The sequence below is a fragment of the Andrographis paniculata genome, unplaced genomic scaffold (assembly GCF_009805555.1).
Source record: "Andrographis paniculata isolate CXL003 unplaced genomic scaffold, ASM980555v1 Contig86END, whole genome shotgun sequence".
Taxonomy (NCBI): domain Eukaryota; kingdom Viridiplantae; phylum Streptophyta; class Magnoliopsida; order Lamiales; family Acanthaceae; genus Andrographis; species Andrographis paniculata.
Genome location: NW_026137624.1, coordinates 5707693 through 5725861, shown reverse-complemented (window position 1 = coordinate 5725861; position 18169 = coordinate 5707693). Strand labels below are relative to the sequence as shown.

General features: G+C 29.3%; 3 protein-coding genes across 9 annotated transcripts; 2 read left to right on the top strand and 1 right to left on the bottom strand.

Annotated features, from left to right (window-relative positions):
* Positions 1-2742: 2742 nt before the first annotated feature.
* Positions 2743-4030, bottom strand: LOC127242321 (protein LATERAL ORGAN BOUNDARIES-like). 2 transcript variants are annotated; one of them, XM_051261813.1, is made up of 2 exons: positions 3294-4030; positions 2743-3104 (listed from the first exon to the last, which is right to left on the bottom strand). In XM_051261813.1, the coding sequence occupies exons 1-2, from the start codon at positions 4004-4006 to the stop codon at positions 3005-3007; spliced, it is 813 nt and encodes a 270-aa protein (XP_051117770.1). In that variant the 5' UTR covers positions 4007-4030; the 3' UTR covers positions 2743-3004. The 2 variants fall into 2 exon arrangements, with proteins under 2 accessions (XP_051117770.1, XP_051117769.1); XM_051261812.1 differs by having other exon boundaries at positions 2743-3093.
* A 2966-nt stretch (positions 4031-6996) lies between these two features.
* On the top strand, positions 6997-9418 carry LOC127242186 (uncharacterized). Its single transcript, XM_051261628.1, has 4 exons — positions 6997-7096; positions 7190-7726; positions 8278-8560; positions 9145-9418. The coding sequence occupies exons 1-4, from the start codon at positions 7091-7093 to the stop codon at positions 9159-9161; spliced, it is 843 nt and encodes a 280-aa protein (XP_051117585.1). The 5' UTR covers positions 6997-7090; the 3' UTR covers positions 9162-9418.
* A 770-nt stretch (positions 9419-10188) lies between these two features.
* Positions 10189-16418, top strand: LOC127242483 (uncharacterized). 6 transcript variants are annotated; one of them, XM_051262043.1, is made up of 17 exons: positions 10189-10438; positions 10526-10651; positions 10752-10811; positions 11859-11972; positions 12064-12151; positions 12403-12548; positions 12881-12982; positions 13667-13738; positions 13807-13906; positions 13987-14069; positions 14257-14334; positions 14425-14523; positions 14608-14658; positions 14752-14787; positions 14888-14929; positions 15134-15263; positions 16002-16418. In XM_051262043.1, exons 1-16 carry the CDS (start codon positions 10301-10303, stop codon positions 15200-15202), a joined length of 1404 nt encoding a protein of 467 aa, XP_051118000.1. In that variant the 5' UTR covers positions 10189-10300; the 3' UTR covers positions 15203-15263; positions 16002-16418. The 6 variants fall into 6 exon arrangements, with proteins under 6 accessions (XP_051118000.1, XP_051117998.1, XP_051117997.1 ...); XM_051262041.1 differs by having other exon boundaries at positions 14731-14787; positions 15999-16418; XM_051262040.1 differs by having other exon boundaries at positions 14731-14787; positions 16002-16409.
* The last annotated feature ends 1751 nt before the right edge of the window (positions 16419-18169 follow it).

Sequence of the window (18169 nt, the reverse complement as noted above, 5' to 3'; positions counted from 1 at the left end):
ATTTGGGATGTCCAACAATTATTATCCTATTTTCTTTTTTAAACACAAATTTTATATTTTTACTATTTATTCATTTATTCTTTTAATCTCTACCATACATTTACGGGCAAATTTGTCCATTCATAACAAAAACACAATCACCTAAAAAACCGTGCAAATATCCTTTAGTACAATAGAAATTGGACGAAGGAATTATAATAATATCCATTAATGGTGTAATTATTTATGTATTGTACCATTTACAATTATACCTTTTGAAAAAATATATATATTATATTTATGAATTGTGATTTTTGTTAATGATATAATTAAGAGAAAAAATGTTGTAAGAATAAATTTTCTTCATTTAACTCTAAATTTCATGGTTAAATAAAATTAATCTAGTCAAATTATTCAAATGATGACATTTCTTCAACATCCCCTTCAACAACTATTTACGAATTTTGGAAGAGCTTCTAGTACGCGGGCGAGAAAAAGAAGGTCTTTTGGATCTATTGAACCAGAATCTTCGAACTTACGCAAGAATCGTAGTTTTTTTTAATTTTTTTCTGAAATATTTGACGAGACAATCTAACCTAGGTTGAATTCAAAAGTAGTTCTAGTAAAAAGATATTTATTGTTCAAAAACGATATGCGCTTTTCGAATATTTCTTTTTCCAATAATCTTAAGAATCGTGGTCTTCTTCGAAATCTTCGGTCAGGAAATCTAATCTAGGTTAAATTCAAAATTTGGTACAACGGTAATAACAAGTAAATTATTAACGTTGTTAGGGTCTATAGTTAAATATTGTGTGTTACACATTTAATTTAAAAGGTACAAGTAAATGCTTTCTTAATATGTGAAAAAAAACAAATGTTATTAGGAAAATAATTTGAAACATTGATAAATTATATTCACTTGTGCTAAATCACTCCTAATTAGTGCTTTACTCATAAAATCACAACTATCAGATATATATAAATAATTTTTTTAAAACTAATAAGTATTAGTATAAACAATGACTTGAATTAAGAAAACATCTAATTATGGTGTTAAGCCAACTGTTATGCAACTTTTATCTTCTATTGACAATCTACGTCATCATATGTAATTATATTTAGGCAAAATTATTTATAACATCATTTTTAATTTGGAAAATTTTGCACCATTTTACTTTATAATTTAAAAATTATATGAACTATCTTGTGTTTTAAAAATATTGTACAAAATTTACTTTAACGAATTTTATATAATATTTTCAAAAATATAAGGGAATCTTTTAAAATTTTTAAAAGATTCTATGCAATTTTTAAAACATGAAAGAGTCTTGTACAACTTTTAAATTTAGTTTTGGAAAAGTGTATACTATGTTCTATTAAATTGATTATAGCCGTTAGATTGAATCGATCTCATCGGTCCATTGAGATGTATCCTATATAAAATGGGACTTAGAGTTCTTTAGCAAACCATGGGATATATTGTTTCAAGTTGTTTGATTGTCGAGTCCAAATTCCAAGCCAATTGCCGGATTTTAGACCATATCTCTTCCCCGGGAGTTGCTTAGCCAGTCTCGGATATATATCCTCAGCTTTGCCCATGACTTCAAACAGGTTGAAAAATCTCCCCTTAGAATATCTTTTCAGATTGGAAATGAATAATCACCTAAAAGAATAGGCAGAAATATGAGATAGGTATGAATGCAATAGTCAATATATACATAATTAATAGAAGTTATCCAATATATAAAAAGAAAGGTATTAAAGTTTTAAAATAATAATAATAATAAGAACAACAAAAAAAATTAGTAAAAATAATAAAAAAAATTACATAAAGTAATTAATTGAAATTATCGACAATAACTCAATAAAAAGTCATAAAATTAGAATTCTGCTTCAATTTAAATTTGAGATTATTTTTTAGAAGCTTTCATCACTCAATCACCACCTTTCTCATTATTTTTATAATTGTCTTTTCAAAATTTTACTGAGAAATACATTTATTAACTTTTAGAAAAATTTATCTTAACTCCAAAAAAATAATTACAATTTGTAATTAATTAGTTATAATTTAAAATTTTTAAAAAATTATCAATGATTTATCTATACAAATCAAATTCAAGTTTCTTTCAAAATATTATCTTTATCTACATATTTTGATCCAGAATATCGAATCTATAAAATATTTTTAGTGAATTTTGTTATTTAAATAATAAATTAGATACAATATTAAATGTATAAAATATTTTTGGTGAATTTTGTTATTTAAATAATAAATTAGATACAATATTTTGTAAGATTAAATTTGAGTGTAATTATTTTAAAAATCTTAAAAGATTAAATACTTAAATAATAAATTAAACGTGATATTTTATAAAATTAAAATAATAAATTATAAAAAAATTATAAAAATTAAATACTAAAAAAAATAAAAATAAATATACTGCATATCAAATAATGAGAATTGAGAATTGATTTATGTCCCCGAAATTTATGTCCCCGACCCTCAAGTGACAATCAAATAGTGAAAATTGATTTATTTGCGACTCAATCAAAAGTCAATTTATGTCCCTGGCTCTTCAGATTACCTGCCACACATGGTTATGTGACTTCAGATAGTTGCAGGGTATTAAATTCAGCCGGATTTCTTTGTCATAAAAAGAAACAAACAATTTAAAAATAAAAATAAAGAAATCTATAGATCATAAAAATTGAGAAGGATGATCCACACCCTTTACAAAAATGCATATGCATTGATTTCACAGTATACAATAGAAGCTAGAAAAACACCAAATAATAAAACAAACAGAAGATTATTGAAACTAAGACCATACAAGATAGAAATATAAAATTGGACTGATATTCACAATCCGATCTTCGATGCAACACGAGAACTTTCTAGGAGGTCAAGGTCTCTCTCAATGAGATCGCTCAATCCTATCATCCCAGCAATAACTCGTTTAACTTCGAAGTCCAATGAAATTCAATCACAATAAAACTGAAAAGTTTTAGGCTGCCGCAGCTGCTGTTAGGGAATGTTCTCTACAAAAAACTGATTGATGAGACATGAATCTACGGCATTGTTGAATTCTCCATCTCCATCTGTTTTTTGCGGATCTGCATCAACACTGTCAATATAATCACTATAAACAAACAATACACACCAGCGTTTATCTCATTTTAGAAGAAAAAAATTATCTTTTAGTTAGAATTAATCAAATATAATATGTAAATCCAATATTTTTCGAATGTTTAAAATTGTAATCCTACAATATATATATATATAATGAAAATCAATCAGCTCTAGAAATATAAACCTTGACCGATCAAAATCCTGATTTGATCCAGGATATGATTGTCCTTCTTCTTCTCCTATTTTTTTTTCTATGATCTCTTCGTTCTTCAAACTACCCGATTGTGAATCAAATTCATCCAAAATAGCGTTGCAATTTTGATCTTCGACATTGTTTGCCGCAGCATCAATCCGCATTCCTTTCATGTCAGAGACCAAACACCAAAGATCTCCCGAAACCTCACCATTTTCTATTTGAAAATTAGGGTTAGGGCTAGCATGAAATTGGTCCAGAGCTGCTTCGAGCCCAGTGAATTGATTAAAATTAGGCATCATCTGTTGCCGAATGCTTTTGAAACCATCAATGAGATCGACGTACTCCTTAGGCCCTCTTAAAGCGAAGAGCTTCGACTCGATCTCTCGAAACTCTTGACACATATAGACATACTTAACATAAATCGAATAGATGGCCAAAACGCATCCAAAGATGGGAGATTTTTCGCGCATATTCGATTCGAATATAATTGATGTGACTGCATCGTCTTTCTTATTTTGATTGTCCTTCAAAGTCGACAGCGTTTTGGCGACGTTTGCGACGCCGAAGAGACGGTGAACGTTCTGAAACATCTGTGGCTGATCCGCCGGAAAATATGGCGCGAGTAAACAGTCCGGCGTACACCTCCGGCGCTGGTATTTGCAGGCTGCACAAGCTGGGGCAGAAGCACCTTTAATGGTCATAATAAATAATCGACAAATTTACAGGTAATGAAGAATTGAAGATAGATTCATGGTTAATGCACTAGATTGAAAGTTAATTTATATCATATCTAGCCAGAGATTGGATGTGTACGTTTTAGGATAAATATCAAACAGGGACACGTGGCTGGGTCTAATTGGCTGGGAGTGTATGTTGACTAAGTCGATTTTATTTTTTTATAGATTTATTATTGTTTTTTTAAATAAAAATAAAGGATTTCCCTAATATTACTTAAGAATATATGATATATATGTAGAGTTATATATTATTATTGTTATTTAATTGCACATCAACTAAAAAATAAAAATAAATAAATAAGTTGAGGAACCGTCCGGTTCCTCAATATTATATATATAATATATTATAATATTAATAATTTTATTTAATATAATAAATTTATCATTTTATTTTAAATTTTATACTATAAATTAATTATTTTTATAAAAATATATTTGTACTATAAAACTTAATTAAATTTTATTTATAAATTCTAATAATTAAATTTTAAATTATTTAAATTTTAAAAATCATATTATATAAATAAATTTACATAAAATAAAACAATAAATTTATTGATGACAAAAAGGCAAAAAAAAATTCAGATTTTACAATGTGGGTAAAAATTTGGATTAATTTTTATTAAGTTTTTAATCTGACGAAAGAAAAAATTTGACAATATGACCTATTCAGAAAAGTAATTATTAAAATATTCAAGATAGATAGTTTGCAAAGAAAGTTTCTAGTCAATATTGAGTTAGTTATCAACACTTGATTTATATAGTAATTTAAATATAATTTTATCAATAAAGATTATTACTATGTTTATTTAAGTTTCAATTTTATGTTTGTACACAACATTCAATTTTTTGGTTACTTATCTTCTCGATTGTTACTATTATCTTTTCTAAGAACAAATTAATTTACAAAAATAATATAAAATTAATTACTTAAGTTTTATCTTAAATATAATATTAAAATTTTAGAATTTATTAATAATTTATCTATACAAATACGCAACAACTCAAAATTATTTCAAAATAATATACTTTTATATTTTTTTTATCATATATTTCAAATTTCAACATTTAATTTTCTTTAAAATTTCATGTTCGGTTTCAACAAATTGAAATCAGTAATATCTTCGACCAGTTATTTAACAAAATTATGGATAAAAACAATTATTTAATTAATTATTTATTCATTTAATTAATTATGAATACAAATACTTACAACTCAAAATCATTTCAAAAGATCATATCATATGTATATATTTTTCAAATCATATATTTTCGAATTTAAATATTTAGTCTTTTTAAAAAAAAAAAAAAAAAAATTCATATTCAATTCCAACAAATTGAAATCCGTAGTATCTTCAACTAGCTATTTAACAAAATTATTGATAACAGATTTTTTGGACAATATATTATTTAACAAAACTCATTGTCTTTTCAACCGTCTCGAAAATTATAAAATAACTTTGAAATTTTCGAAACCAAATCCGAAATTGCATATTTCAAAAATATGTGGGCTTATATTCTTTTATTGTTTCAGAATTTCCCAAGCAATTTTAAGGGTGTGGCAGCGACCTTTAAAATTCGAAGCCAAAATCCGAAAAAAATGAAATAAAAATAAAAATCCAATTTGATGGTCGCTGCAAAAATCCTGGAGTCTTGTTTAGATTGGTTTTTGGTATGAATTTTTTACTTTTACTTCTAAAAGAACATTTTGTTCGCGTTTGCATTAGTCTCTGTTCAAAAGCCGTTTTTTCAAAAGCACAAATAGCTTTTAAAAATAAGCAAAAGCAATCATTAGTATTAATATTAATATTAATAATAATAATAATATAAATACAATAATAATATACTAATAATATAATATATAAATAATCCTTTTAATAAAAAAAATATTATTATACTATTATTTATAATTTATATATTATATTTGGATTAAAATTAAAAAATGAGATACCAAATTTAAATAAGAGTATATAAATTTTTTAATTATACTAAAATTACTAAATATAATTTATAAACTTTTAAAATAAATTATAAAATACAAATAATTTAATATTAAATTATAATTTTATTCTTAATTGATATATTATCTTTAAATTAAAATTTTAAAATATAAATAATCAGATTTTAAAAATAATTATAAAAACTTTAAAAAATATATTATTATATTAACACTATGTCCATTTGAATAATTTTAACAATTTAAAAGATCTTCAATTCTTGTTCTGCTTCTATTTTTACTTTTGACATCTACAGGCCCTTATTCTTTTTGTAAAAACATTTCTACACATTTTTAAAAAATAATTAATATATTAAATACATTAATTATTTTTATATTATCTACACAATTTTTTATATTTTACATAATATAAAAAAATTTAAACTAAAACACAAAATAAACACACATTGCCTATACAATTTATTATATATAACATAAAAATGCATTCTTTCATCCATTCAAAAATACAAAATAAACACAATTATTAACAAAAGACACAATTCAAAAAATACTTAACAAATGTAAAATTTAATTAATTGTAATTGTACTAATATATAATATCAATTTAAAATCCTTTATTTCTATCTCTATACTTAATAAACAAATGTTTTTATCTATACAATAAAACTCTTTATTTTTATATAATTAATGTATATTTTTTATGTCTCAAAACAATAAGAATATTTAGAATTGACACGTGAATTTAAAGAATAAATGTAAAAATATTTCTAAAAAATCAAAATATCCTTACTATTTTATATAATTAGTGTGAAAAGTATTGATAATACTCTTATTTGAAAAATAGAAAATTATCCATTATATTGTTAGACAAAACTAAGTATAGTAATTAGTTTTAAGAATAATATAATTGGTAATTACCGTATAATTAATTACCAGCCAACTTAATTGGTAATTACCGCAAGCATCTTCTCCTGCACATTCCAATCATCATCATCGTCAATCATTATCATTTTGTTGAGTTTCAGGTCAAGCATCGCGAAAATCCATAAAAAAAAAATTGCTATCGTTTGAATTTCTGCAGGCCGTTGAAAATGCAGGTTTGGAGCTTGTTTATGTTTTCGAAATTTCCGTACGAAATTGGATTATTGATTGGGAAAATAATCAGGGTTTGGAATGGGAGTTTGCTGTAGGTTTCGGGAATGGAGCAGTTCAATAAGGCGAAAACCGTCCGGCTGAAGAGCCACCACGACAAATATTTGACGGCGGATTCGGACAGGGAGACGGTGGTGCAAGTCCGGTCCGGCATAGGCGTGGCGGCGAGGTGGACGGTGGAGTTCGTGGAAGGCGTGGAGAGCGTGGTGCGATTGAAGAGCTGTTACGGTAAATACCTAACGGCCTCGGACGAGGAGTTTCTCAAATTGGGGGTATCAGGGCAGAAAGTGATCCAGAGCCTACCTAAGAAGCTCGATTCGTCTGTAGAATGGGAGCCCGTTAAAGATGGAAATTTGGTGAAGCTCAAAACTCGATACGGAAATTTCCTGCGCGCAAATGGAGGATTGCCACCGTGGAGAAATTCGATCACTCACGATATTCCTCATCGGCACCGTGACTGGGTGCTGTGGGAGGTTCACGTCGTCGAGGTTCGGAGCGAGTCGCCGAATAGTCGATCCGATTCGCTGGACAATGATTTAAATTCGGATTTCCATATTACCGTCCCTAGCCATTGGGTTAGTGCTTCCCTTGTTATTGTTGTTCATGGATTCCATAGATGAATTACTAGACAGAATTTGAATGCAATGATTTAACAATGAAAAATGGATCCTGAATATGAGAAAGAAATTATATTTGAAGCAGATGAAAATTGTTGATAGGAATAATAGAAAAGAAAATTTTATGGGTTGAAGAAATCGAAATTTTTTCGTATCAATTGTGCCTAAAGATTTCGGAGACGAAGGTTTTAATTCTTTTTCCTAGCAAAAAGGGCGAAAGTTAGTATGCTTAACGTAAAGTAAACCGCAATGGAAAGATCATATGTAATGTGTGTCTATATATATATACATATAATGTGGTTGATTTTAAGGTCGAAGTAAGATTGGATTATATTGTAGTTTATAGTATTTTTGGTTTTTGGGAGAGTATGAATGTATTATATGCGTGGTGACACATACGAGTGATTGAGATTCAAAGATTTGGTGTAAAAAAGTGGCGGTTGTATTTTTTTACATGATGCTTATTGTTAATTATTGATGGTTTGATTCTTGATTGTTTCATGGGCTAGAGCGGAGATTCACACGATGATTCACAAAGAAAATCCGAAGGGAGATTGATATATTACAGAATAGCCGACGATGATGGAGGGGTTGAGAATCCGGAGCAATCTTTTCATTTCAAAGGAAATGGGGTTGAAGAATTGACTCAAAAGTTGGAAGAAGAAACAGGGTTGGATGATATAATTGTGTGTTCGCGTAACATTGTGAATGCAAAGCTTTATCCTCTCCGGTTGGCTCTACCTCCCAACAATACGACTATGCGCGTTGTTCTAGTTCCACCTACAGCTAGAGGTTCGTCTCCACCTAAAATTTTCTCAAACTATTTTCCATTATTGTTGGTTATATATTATATATTGTGATGCGTTAATTGTGACATGTGCTATGTGGACTACTGTCATATGTTGTATTGTATTATATTAATATAAATTATATATTGTCTGTACGTGCTGAGATCAAAGTACAGCATTATATATTGTTAGTTCGTGTATTGCATTTGTATTATATTAACTTCAATGCATAAAAATATTGATTCAACATACTAAATAAAACCTTAATTATGATGTAGTTTGTTTTGTGGTGGACATTGTTTTTATGCAAATAAAGTAAACTAACTTTTGTATATGAAGTAAGCCAATTGTTTCTAGTAGATAACTTACATGTGAGTTACATTGAAAAAAATGTGTTTGAATGTTTATAAAGCATAAGCTACGCCATAGTCGAACCTTTGAACATTGTGCTAGTGAATTTAGTCGATTTTTCTCTCGATGTCAATGCTTTATTAGATGCTCTTATATTTAATTCCCTATGTTTGCTCGCCTTCTGCGCATCCTGTTTATGACTTAACATTGTTCGCTCTCGGTGCTTTGTTTTGACAGCTGCGTGTGGATTATAGTGCAGTGAGTTCTACTTTTGTGTGCATCATGCTTGCTTTCCACGGCATGCTTGGTTGATATTTGGCTATTCAAAGTTCTTTTTACTCGCATTGCCATCGCCAAATGCGCGGAAGAATGAAAGTGTAAGAAAAAGGATCATTTCTAACAATTGTATTGATCAAATTTTAGTATATATTTGTACCACCAAATTTAACCATTTGTATCTTTGTGTCAATATTTCATATTAATCATAAATGTTTTTAATATAATATTTCGTTCCACCTATCATGTTCACATTGTCGTTTATATCCGTCTCATGTCATTTTTTTTTTTAAAATAATTAGATAACTATAAATAACAAACGACCATATACAACTAATTGAGGGTACGTAGTTTAAACAGTTGAAATTTCCTTTAGTATGCTAGAAATTGGAGTTTTCATCCGTGTGGTGTGGAGTGTGCGTGGATATTATGTATTTATAATAAGATAATTAAAAAAAAATAAGTGTTTAATTTGAATTTCTTTATTTTTGTTTTTTAAAACAATTAGTAATTGTAAAATTTTAGACAATTTTTTAATCAAAATTTTTAGATCTTAGTTTAAATTCTTTTTTATACTAAGTATAAATAAAAATGTTAATAATTCAAAAATAATATATTTATGTATTAGTAGATAGGATACATATTACACACTCTTTGTTATAATTTATAATACTTTTTTTTACCATACTTTTTAATTTATATAATAATTATATATTAACACAAATACTTTAATTTTTGTTTAAATACCTTATTATTATTTTTTTCATAAATATTTTTATTTTACATCATATAACTATTTTTATACTAAAAATAAAAATAAAATATTACATTATTTTTAACTATCAATTATAATTAAAATATTATTATTATTTATTAAATACCGTGTCAAAAATAAATATTTACTGTGTAGATGTCCAAACTTCTATAGTTTTTTATGCCGCATGGACTGAAAATAAGTTGTCATGTCCGTTCCGAGCATAGACCGCGAAATTCGAAACTACAAAATAAAGTCAAATTGGAGGAAACCGCACCAACACACACCGGAGAAACCCCAAAATCCACCCGCCATTTATCTCTGTTCTTAGTTCTCCCGCTGCCGCAAAACGCTGGATACAGAATGAACACCTTCCAACGGTTCGCCTTCGACGCAGAAACCCTTCCGAAAATCTTCACTACATCGAGAAATTATGCTTGTTTTCTGTACTCGAATCACAGGCGAGCATGTTTTGGGACTGCGGTCACCTTGTCTTCGAAGGTAAACAGTTTTCTACTTATCAGAACACTGCGCACGCATGAATGGCTTTTGTTTAAAAATTGCTAAAATTATTGGTTCCTTGAGCAGTCAGATGAACAGACTCTAGTAGCTGTAGGAGGTGGAGCTGCCGGAATTTATGGTGCAATTAGGGCGAAAACTGTTGCGCCTGATCTGAACGTTGTTGTTATTGAGAAAGGGAAGCCTCTATCTAAGGTCTGTATGCTCCATAGCCTATTTTACAGAAGTTCATGGACCTGCGTTAACGCTGTTTTCCTGTTCGGTTTGTTGAATGGATATTTTTGTGTTTCGGTAGGTGAAGATTTCTGGCGGTGGTCGATGCAATGTGACTAACGGCCATTGCTTTGACAATTTGGTAAGTGATTTATCGTTTGTGTTGAAGGATGAACTCAGTGCAATCCTCTGTTTTCAGCTGGCCCTATTTTATTTTCTTTGCTATATTAATTCGTGAATGCACAGCGCTGCAGTGATTGTGTTAGGGTTGACGGAACTTTAGAATTGTATACATATAAAGAAATCAGATTGTAGGTGTTATAGGATAGATTCAAATAATAACATATTAATCTAAGATAATAGAAACCTAATTTATACTATGAATGAACCACAGTATGTTCAACATATCTCAACATCCTCTTAAAGTTCTCCGAGAGAGCAGAGCAAAATCAGGAAAAATGATGTAATACTGAACCTAAACTTCATTGGAACCAAAACATATTTGACAGATGTGTTGAAAAACCGTCAACAGAATCCGGATATGCTCTCTCATGCCACTGGCGTGTACCTCTAATGAATTCAAATAATAACAATTTAATTTAAGATAATAGAAATATAATCTAAACAATAATATGTTTAAGATATTTCAACAGATTCTGTGGTGGTTATGTCTCTCAAGTAGATTTACAGCTAAAATTCTGAACATGTAGTCAGTGCCCCAATTTTTATTTATATTTCTATGTTAATTCTTTCTGGCATAGAGAATTTGATGACTGGGTTTATTCATTCATACGCGCGTCAATGCTACAGGTATTATTGTGTCTACGGATTGAAAACTGAGTTGAAACTTCAGATTTCAGGAATACACTGAAATGAAAGTCCGGCCAACCTACAATTAGTTTCACATTTAAAGGGATAGAGATTTATGATGAATGAAACACTTTAAATAGAATTTCACAAGTTATGTTCTTTATTATTATCATCAAGAATAATATTTGATGCTGTGATAAATAACACACTATATTTAGTTTATTTGAGTTTTAATTAGGTGGAGATGCTTTCCGGAAATAAACATTTAGATCTGTAACTTTGATGGCAAAAGCATAGCTGCTATATTAGTGTTTGGCTATAATTTGACTGCAGGGATTAATCATCTTTTTGGATGCTCTCATGCTGACAGCTTGCATAGATTCTGGCAGGAAACTACCCAAGAGGTAATAAAGAACTTCGTGGAGCATTTTTCAAGATGCATGGCCCAGCTGATACTATGTCATGGTTTTCCGATCATGGTGTTGAACTGAAAGTGATTTGATTCTCTTAACTCATCCTTTTAAGTTCATCTCTATATTGTCCTACCACTTGATTTATGAGCTGTATTTCATTCTGTTTCTCAGGTTGAACTTGATGGGAGAGTATTTCCGATCAGCAACAGTTCATCTACTATTATCGACTGCCTTATGTCTGAGGTGAAGAAGAGAGGTGGTAAGTATTGTTAATATATTCACTAGGCATTCTGAAGATACTTTTATGCGTTGATTTACATGCCTCTAATGCCTTGTTTGATTGACAAACTATTGCTTAATGTAGTTTTACCATTTGGCATTAATAGATGTTTCAAACTCAGGACAAACATTTTTTTAACAGCCTATCATATGAACTTCTTGTAGTGTAGTGTGTTCTTAGCATCTCCATGGTTTTTGAGGTTCCTTCTGTTGATTGCATGTTTCAATCAGTTCTACTGCAGACAGGAAAAGCTGTTACAGGTGTGTCAACTACTGATGATGGCAAATTCTCTGTGAAAATTGAAAAGCGCACCATCGACTATGTTGAATATGTGAAAGCCAATTACTTGTTGATTGCTAGCGGTAGCAGTGAGCAGGTTTGGCTAAGTCTTTGCCATTCCTACCACTTGTTTTGTGAGATGAATTTCACTTTGAAAGAGTATTTCCAATTTTCGACAATTCACCTACTACCTTATGTCTGAGGTGAACTGGAATTGGTATTGCTGACATGCTCTCTAGACTTTTTGAAGATATAATTTCTAATATTAATTGTGGCTGACAAACTAGAATTAATGTAGTTTTACCATTTTGAGGACAAACATTTACTATTAGCTGTAGTGTATTATTTTCAAAGAACGTGTTTCTTTCATTCTTTTTGTGATGTTATGTTTATGCAATTTTGCCTAACTGGTTGTTTTTATTGTGGCAGGGATATAAGCTTGCAACTCAACTTGGTCATTCTATAATTAAGCCAGTGCCCAGTTTGTTCACTTTCAAGATTGATGATTGCCAGTTAGTAGAACTGAGCGGGGTAATTGCGTTATCATCAATATTTTTACTATTTTTCTCTTCATCTGTTTCCTCTCATATGATACGCTGTATAAGTTCTTAATGAAACCAATGTGCTTTCTAGTATGTGATCTGTTGATGAAAGCTACATTGCTTTTTGATAAATGGTTAAGGCTGCTGTCAATTGTCTGAAGAACACATATTCGTTTCCTTTTACATTCACAAAGTATCTGCTTCTGGATAGAAGGAACTTTAATGATTAATCATTGCTTCAGAAACCTTTCTTTCTTTCTTTATATTTCCATCTTTTGCATTATCAGAGGATAAAAAACTCATTACAGAATCCTTCAATGTCAACATCCTGATATGCTTGTTTTCTTGGAGAGAAATGATAATTTTATATGAGATCCGAAGACATAGATTACAATACTGAAGGGTATCGATGAGCTAGCAAAGACAAACAAAAGAAGAAAGAGAGTGAGAATGGGATATGTTTAACATGCCACGTAAACATGCCACCTTTCAATTCTGAATGGGAATTTCTCCGTGCAATGCATCCTTTGTCAATTTCAAGAAAAACTAAGTGTTTATGCATACTAAATTCTTCTCACATTACATCTGTTAATAATAATAATTCTTGTTATACTTTCATTTTGTTCTTCGTAATGCCGATACTGTTATTCTTGTCATATTATCTGCGGCACAGGTTACATTTCCTAAGGTTAGAGCAAAGCTGAAGCTGGAAACTGTTCGCCAGAGCATATCCGAGCATACTCAGGCAAGATTATCATTTCAACATTTAACATTCTATGTGGACATTGGGTACTAATCTTTGTTGGATGAAAGGTTGGGCCAATGTTGGTTACACACTGGGGATTTAGTGGTCCAGTGATTCTTCGTTTATCTGCTTGGGGAGCACGGGAACTCTCAGATTCTGAGTACAAAGGTCGGAAACGCTTCATATTTCTTCGTGCATCTGGTTTCTGCATCTTGTGATATCTTAGCTGTTAAAACAATTGCGTTCAGGCTTACTTCTTGTGGATTTTATTCCTGATATTCATATAGAAGATGTGAAGTCACTTCTTATTCAACACAAGAATAAGTTTCCGGTAATTGTATGGACTAAAATTTCAATTCAATAGTATGACATTGTGTTATTTGAGAAAGTAATGTAATCACCCTACCTGATCAGATGTGCTATTAATATGAGACCCTGATGTGGGAAATATTGCATCCTTGTTTAGTCCTGCAGCTATTGTGACAATTTCCTGTGTCTAATCCTCTTGTCCATCCCAGAAGCAAAAAGTTATGAATTCACTTCCTTCAGAGCTTGGCCTTATGAAGAGATTCTGGAGATACATTTTAGAACAAAAGGTTAAATGGCTGTTCCTCAAAAGCACAATACCTGCATTTCTATCGATCTGCATGTAACTGATTTACCGTTGATATTTATTGCTGATGCAGGGTGTAGTTGGGGACCCTTTGTGGGCGTCTGTATCTAATGCCTCTTTAATATCAGTTGCTTCTCATCTCAAAAATTGTTCCTTCCGATTGAAAGGAAAGGTACGACCACACATATCACCTGCATCATTAATCCTCCACTAACTATTTTTTTCATAATGAATTGTTGCTTAAACTAAAATGAAGGGCCAATTCAAGGAAGAATTTGTCACTGCTGGAGGTGTCCCATTGTCTGAGGTGTTCTCTCGCACTCTCTGTATGTATATTTCTATATATATATGTATGCATCTTATGTTTGATTCAATCCAGATATCACTGAACACAATGCAGAGTCGGATCCAGTCACATCTATTCTTTGCTGGGGAGGTGCTTCAAATGCTATTGCTTTTATTTTGTGGTTTTTAAAGGAAATTGCTGACTGTAAATTTAGATTTTGGATATTATTTCATTTATGAACTATATGCAGATATTGAATGTCGATGGCTTAACTGGAGGGTTCAATTTCCAGGTAACTTGGCATATTAAGCTTCTTAAAGTTATTTCCTCTTACAATAGATGAGATTTTATTTATTTGGAGATGGTTTTGGTTCTACCTTTTACATATCATTGTTGTCTTGCAACAGCTGTATAGCCTTCTTATATTCAGGCTGATGATGGCTATTTATGCAAAAATCTTCCCTTTCCCTTACGTATAATTTTTCATACATGCCAGAATGCCTGGTCGGGTGGCTTCATTGCCGGGACAACCATCGGCAACCTGGCAAACATGACGGGTATCTGAGAAGATCTTGAACCATTTGTTTGAATGCATCAATGAGATGAGTTATTTTTAACAGCATCAGGTATTCAAGTGCCTTGATAAACCCTTGATTGACAATTATATATTCCTCTTTTCATAAGAAATAATAATATGCTAATATAAAAGTTGGGAGTTTAGACTCGTTACCTTACGGTCACAAATCCACTTAAGTCCACCTCCACATCACCAGGCATGGGTGCGCTAAGGGTAAATCACCAGCTGAGATGCCGGGGGTTTAAACCTGGTGGTTTGAATCCATGATCTCGTGGTTACGAGTCTTCTCCACACCACCGGTCATCGCTTATGGGACCATACGATTGTATTATATATACACGGGACAAAACTCCACTAGGGCTTGGGGGCTCAAATTTTTATGAATTTTTTAGTGTTAAAAATATTAATTTTTATATATTTATGTACAATTTGCCCCTCTTAAACTATCTAAATTCATATATAATTTTGTCATTATTTTTTATTTAAATTTATTAATTAAATTTTATAATTTTTGTCGACTCAGGATTTAGATGCTAGTTCGTCACTATTAATATACATATAATTTTTATAACGAATCCGCAGTGGTTACTTTTAAGGTGCGTTTTAGGTAAATTTTCGGACTAACCTATATATTAGGTCCAAGGCAAATCACATGTGTTAGGCAAGATCTATCAGGATTTGAATCCATTATTTCATTGTGATGATTGTAAATTCATATATTGTATTTATATTAATATAAATAATATATCCGCGTACTTATATATTGTTGAAATTTTAAATGTAGCAGCGTCTAGAGGCACATGTTCAAGAGTCACATGTGTGGCCGCTGACCCCACGTTACCATCTATGGCATACTTTGAAAGCTTCGAGTTTGAGGAAGCACTATATATGGTAAGTGAGAATTATATTCCAGAATTGTCTTAACCTTTTGAATTCATATATATAATGCCTTTGTGCTGAGTTACAATATTTATTTATATATTCTATAAGTTTCTTTTATTATAATACTATCAAATAAGGTTTTTGGGGTGATAAGAAAAAAATATGATTTGAATGTGAAGTGGCCTATAAAATATTGTAGTTTGTGTTTGAAATTAATTTAAAACGAAATTATTTCAATTTGATTTAAATAATATTTTGATGTGATATTTTGTGATTTGAAATCACAATTATTAAAAAAATTGACATTGTTACTCACCCTGAAATTGTATGTCTAATTCCATGAGTTTCTGATATATGTTAAGTGTGAAAATTGAACTTAAAACTTTATCTACGGCACACAAACTAAACAATTAGACTATACTTTCATTTTTAATCAAAATTTGTTTATTAATATATTTATAAAATTATTTTTAAAAATTATATTTAATTTTATAATTGGGCCAGTTAGGCATGGCCTGGTTCATATTTATGACGGGTCGGCATGGCCCAAAAATTTTTGAGCTAAGTATGATTTTTTTGTGCCGAATTTGGGTCGAATTTTCAAGCTGTGTCTATTTTTACCAGCTATAGATAATCTATTTAATTATTTTAATTTCCTATTAAACAATGGTGTATAACATCCTCTTTCACTCATCTTTATAAACTCTGAAGTATCACATATTTTGTTTGTATTTGTATCTGTATTTGTATTTAAAAAGTAGTGGATGTGTGATTTTCTGTAAATAAAAATATACATATATATTCTGTTTTGATGGGAAAAATTAAAAGAAAAAAAAAAAAAAAAAGAGAGAATAGAGCTTCAATTTTTTATGGTTTTTATTTACACATTACAGTTTATATTTATATTTAGGATATGTTTGGTTGGAAATTTTTTTTTGTTTAAAAGATATTAAATTAAATATTTATTCTTAATTCTTTTATTATATTATTTTTAAAATATTATATAAATATTTATTTATATCACATTAAAATTATTAAAATTAATTTAAAATCCAATAAAATACAAGCAAAAGACAGCCCCTAGGTTGGGTTTGTGGTTTGGAATGGATGAGAACGGACACCCACCCACACATGGCAATGCATTGATGGTGCTTGTGAGTTTTGACTTTTCTTATTTATTTTTGTTTTTTTATTTATCATGCAATGCATTTATTTACATGCATGCTTAGCTTAGCTTAGCAGCGGCAATAAATTTTGTTACTTTAATATAGTACTATGTCATGCTTTGTCCTTTAATGTTATGAACTTACTTGAATACTCTGAGGTAGCAGTTGCACCAAAAGTGGGGTCAATTAATTAAATTGCAAATTCAATTTTTATTTTTTTTAAATCTCAATTGTTTATTTTAAAATTTGTTATAATGTGGGGATCTATTTGTAATTTTCGTTTCTTTCATAAATAAATAAATAAAATAATATCTAAATGTATTGTTTTATTTATGAATTTATGTTAATTGTATATAAATATAAATGTTTTCATTTATTTATATGTATTATATATTTTCTTTGTTTATTTTAATAATATTCATTTTATCATTTTTTATTCAAATATAATAAATTTCAATGTTTAAGTATGAATTTTATTACATATTATAAATATTTTAAAATTTATAAGTATTAATTTATGTATCAATAGAAATATAATAATAATAATGATAATGATAATATATTTATTCCGTTAAAATTATGTAATTTTTTCTTGTTAAATTTACATGTAATTCATTTATAATAAATATTTCATTTATAATTTTATTATTTATATTAATCAATAATAATTAATTTTTTATTATTTTTCTATTTTACTATTTTTTTATTATTTTTTTTATAAGCTTTTGTAATATTTTCACTTACTTTTTATTTATTTTATTAGAACATTACTCTTTTCTTTCTATGAAAAATGATCCCTCTATTTATGGATACTAGTTAAGGTAATAGTATAATTTAATAAGTTCGTTATCGGTATTTAAGGTAATGTAATTTAATAAGTTAATAGTAATTATTATATTATATTTTT

Excerpts from the sequence above, each read along its gene's own strand:
- LOC127242321 (XM_051261812.1), bottom strand. The coding sequence starts at position 4,006 with ATGACCATTAAAGGTGCTTCTGCCCCAGCTTGTGCAGCCTGCAAATAC. Across the intron at positions 3,094-3,293 it reads CAGGATTTTGATCGGTCAAG|ATCCGCAAAAAACAGATGGA; the intron begins GTTTATATTTCT and ends GTGTTGATGCAG.
- LOC127242186 (XM_051261628.1), top strand. Across the intron at positions 7,727-8,277 it reads TTACCGTCCCTAGCCATTGG|AGCGGAGATTCACACGATGA; the intron begins GTTAGTGCTTCC and ends TTCATGGGCTAG.
- LOC127242483 (XM_051262041.1), top strand. The coding sequence starts at position 10,301 with ATGAACACCTTCCAACGGTTCGCCTTCGACGCAGAAACCCTTCCGAAA. Across the intron at positions 11,973-12,063 it reads ATCATGGTGTTGAACTGAAA|GTTGAACTTGATGGGAGAGT; the intron begins GTGATTTGATTC and ends TCTGTTTCTCAG. Across the intron at positions 14,659-14,730 it reads GAGGTGTCCCATTGTCTGAG|ATATCACTGAACACAATGCA; the intron begins GTGTTCTCTCGC and ends GATTCAATCCAG.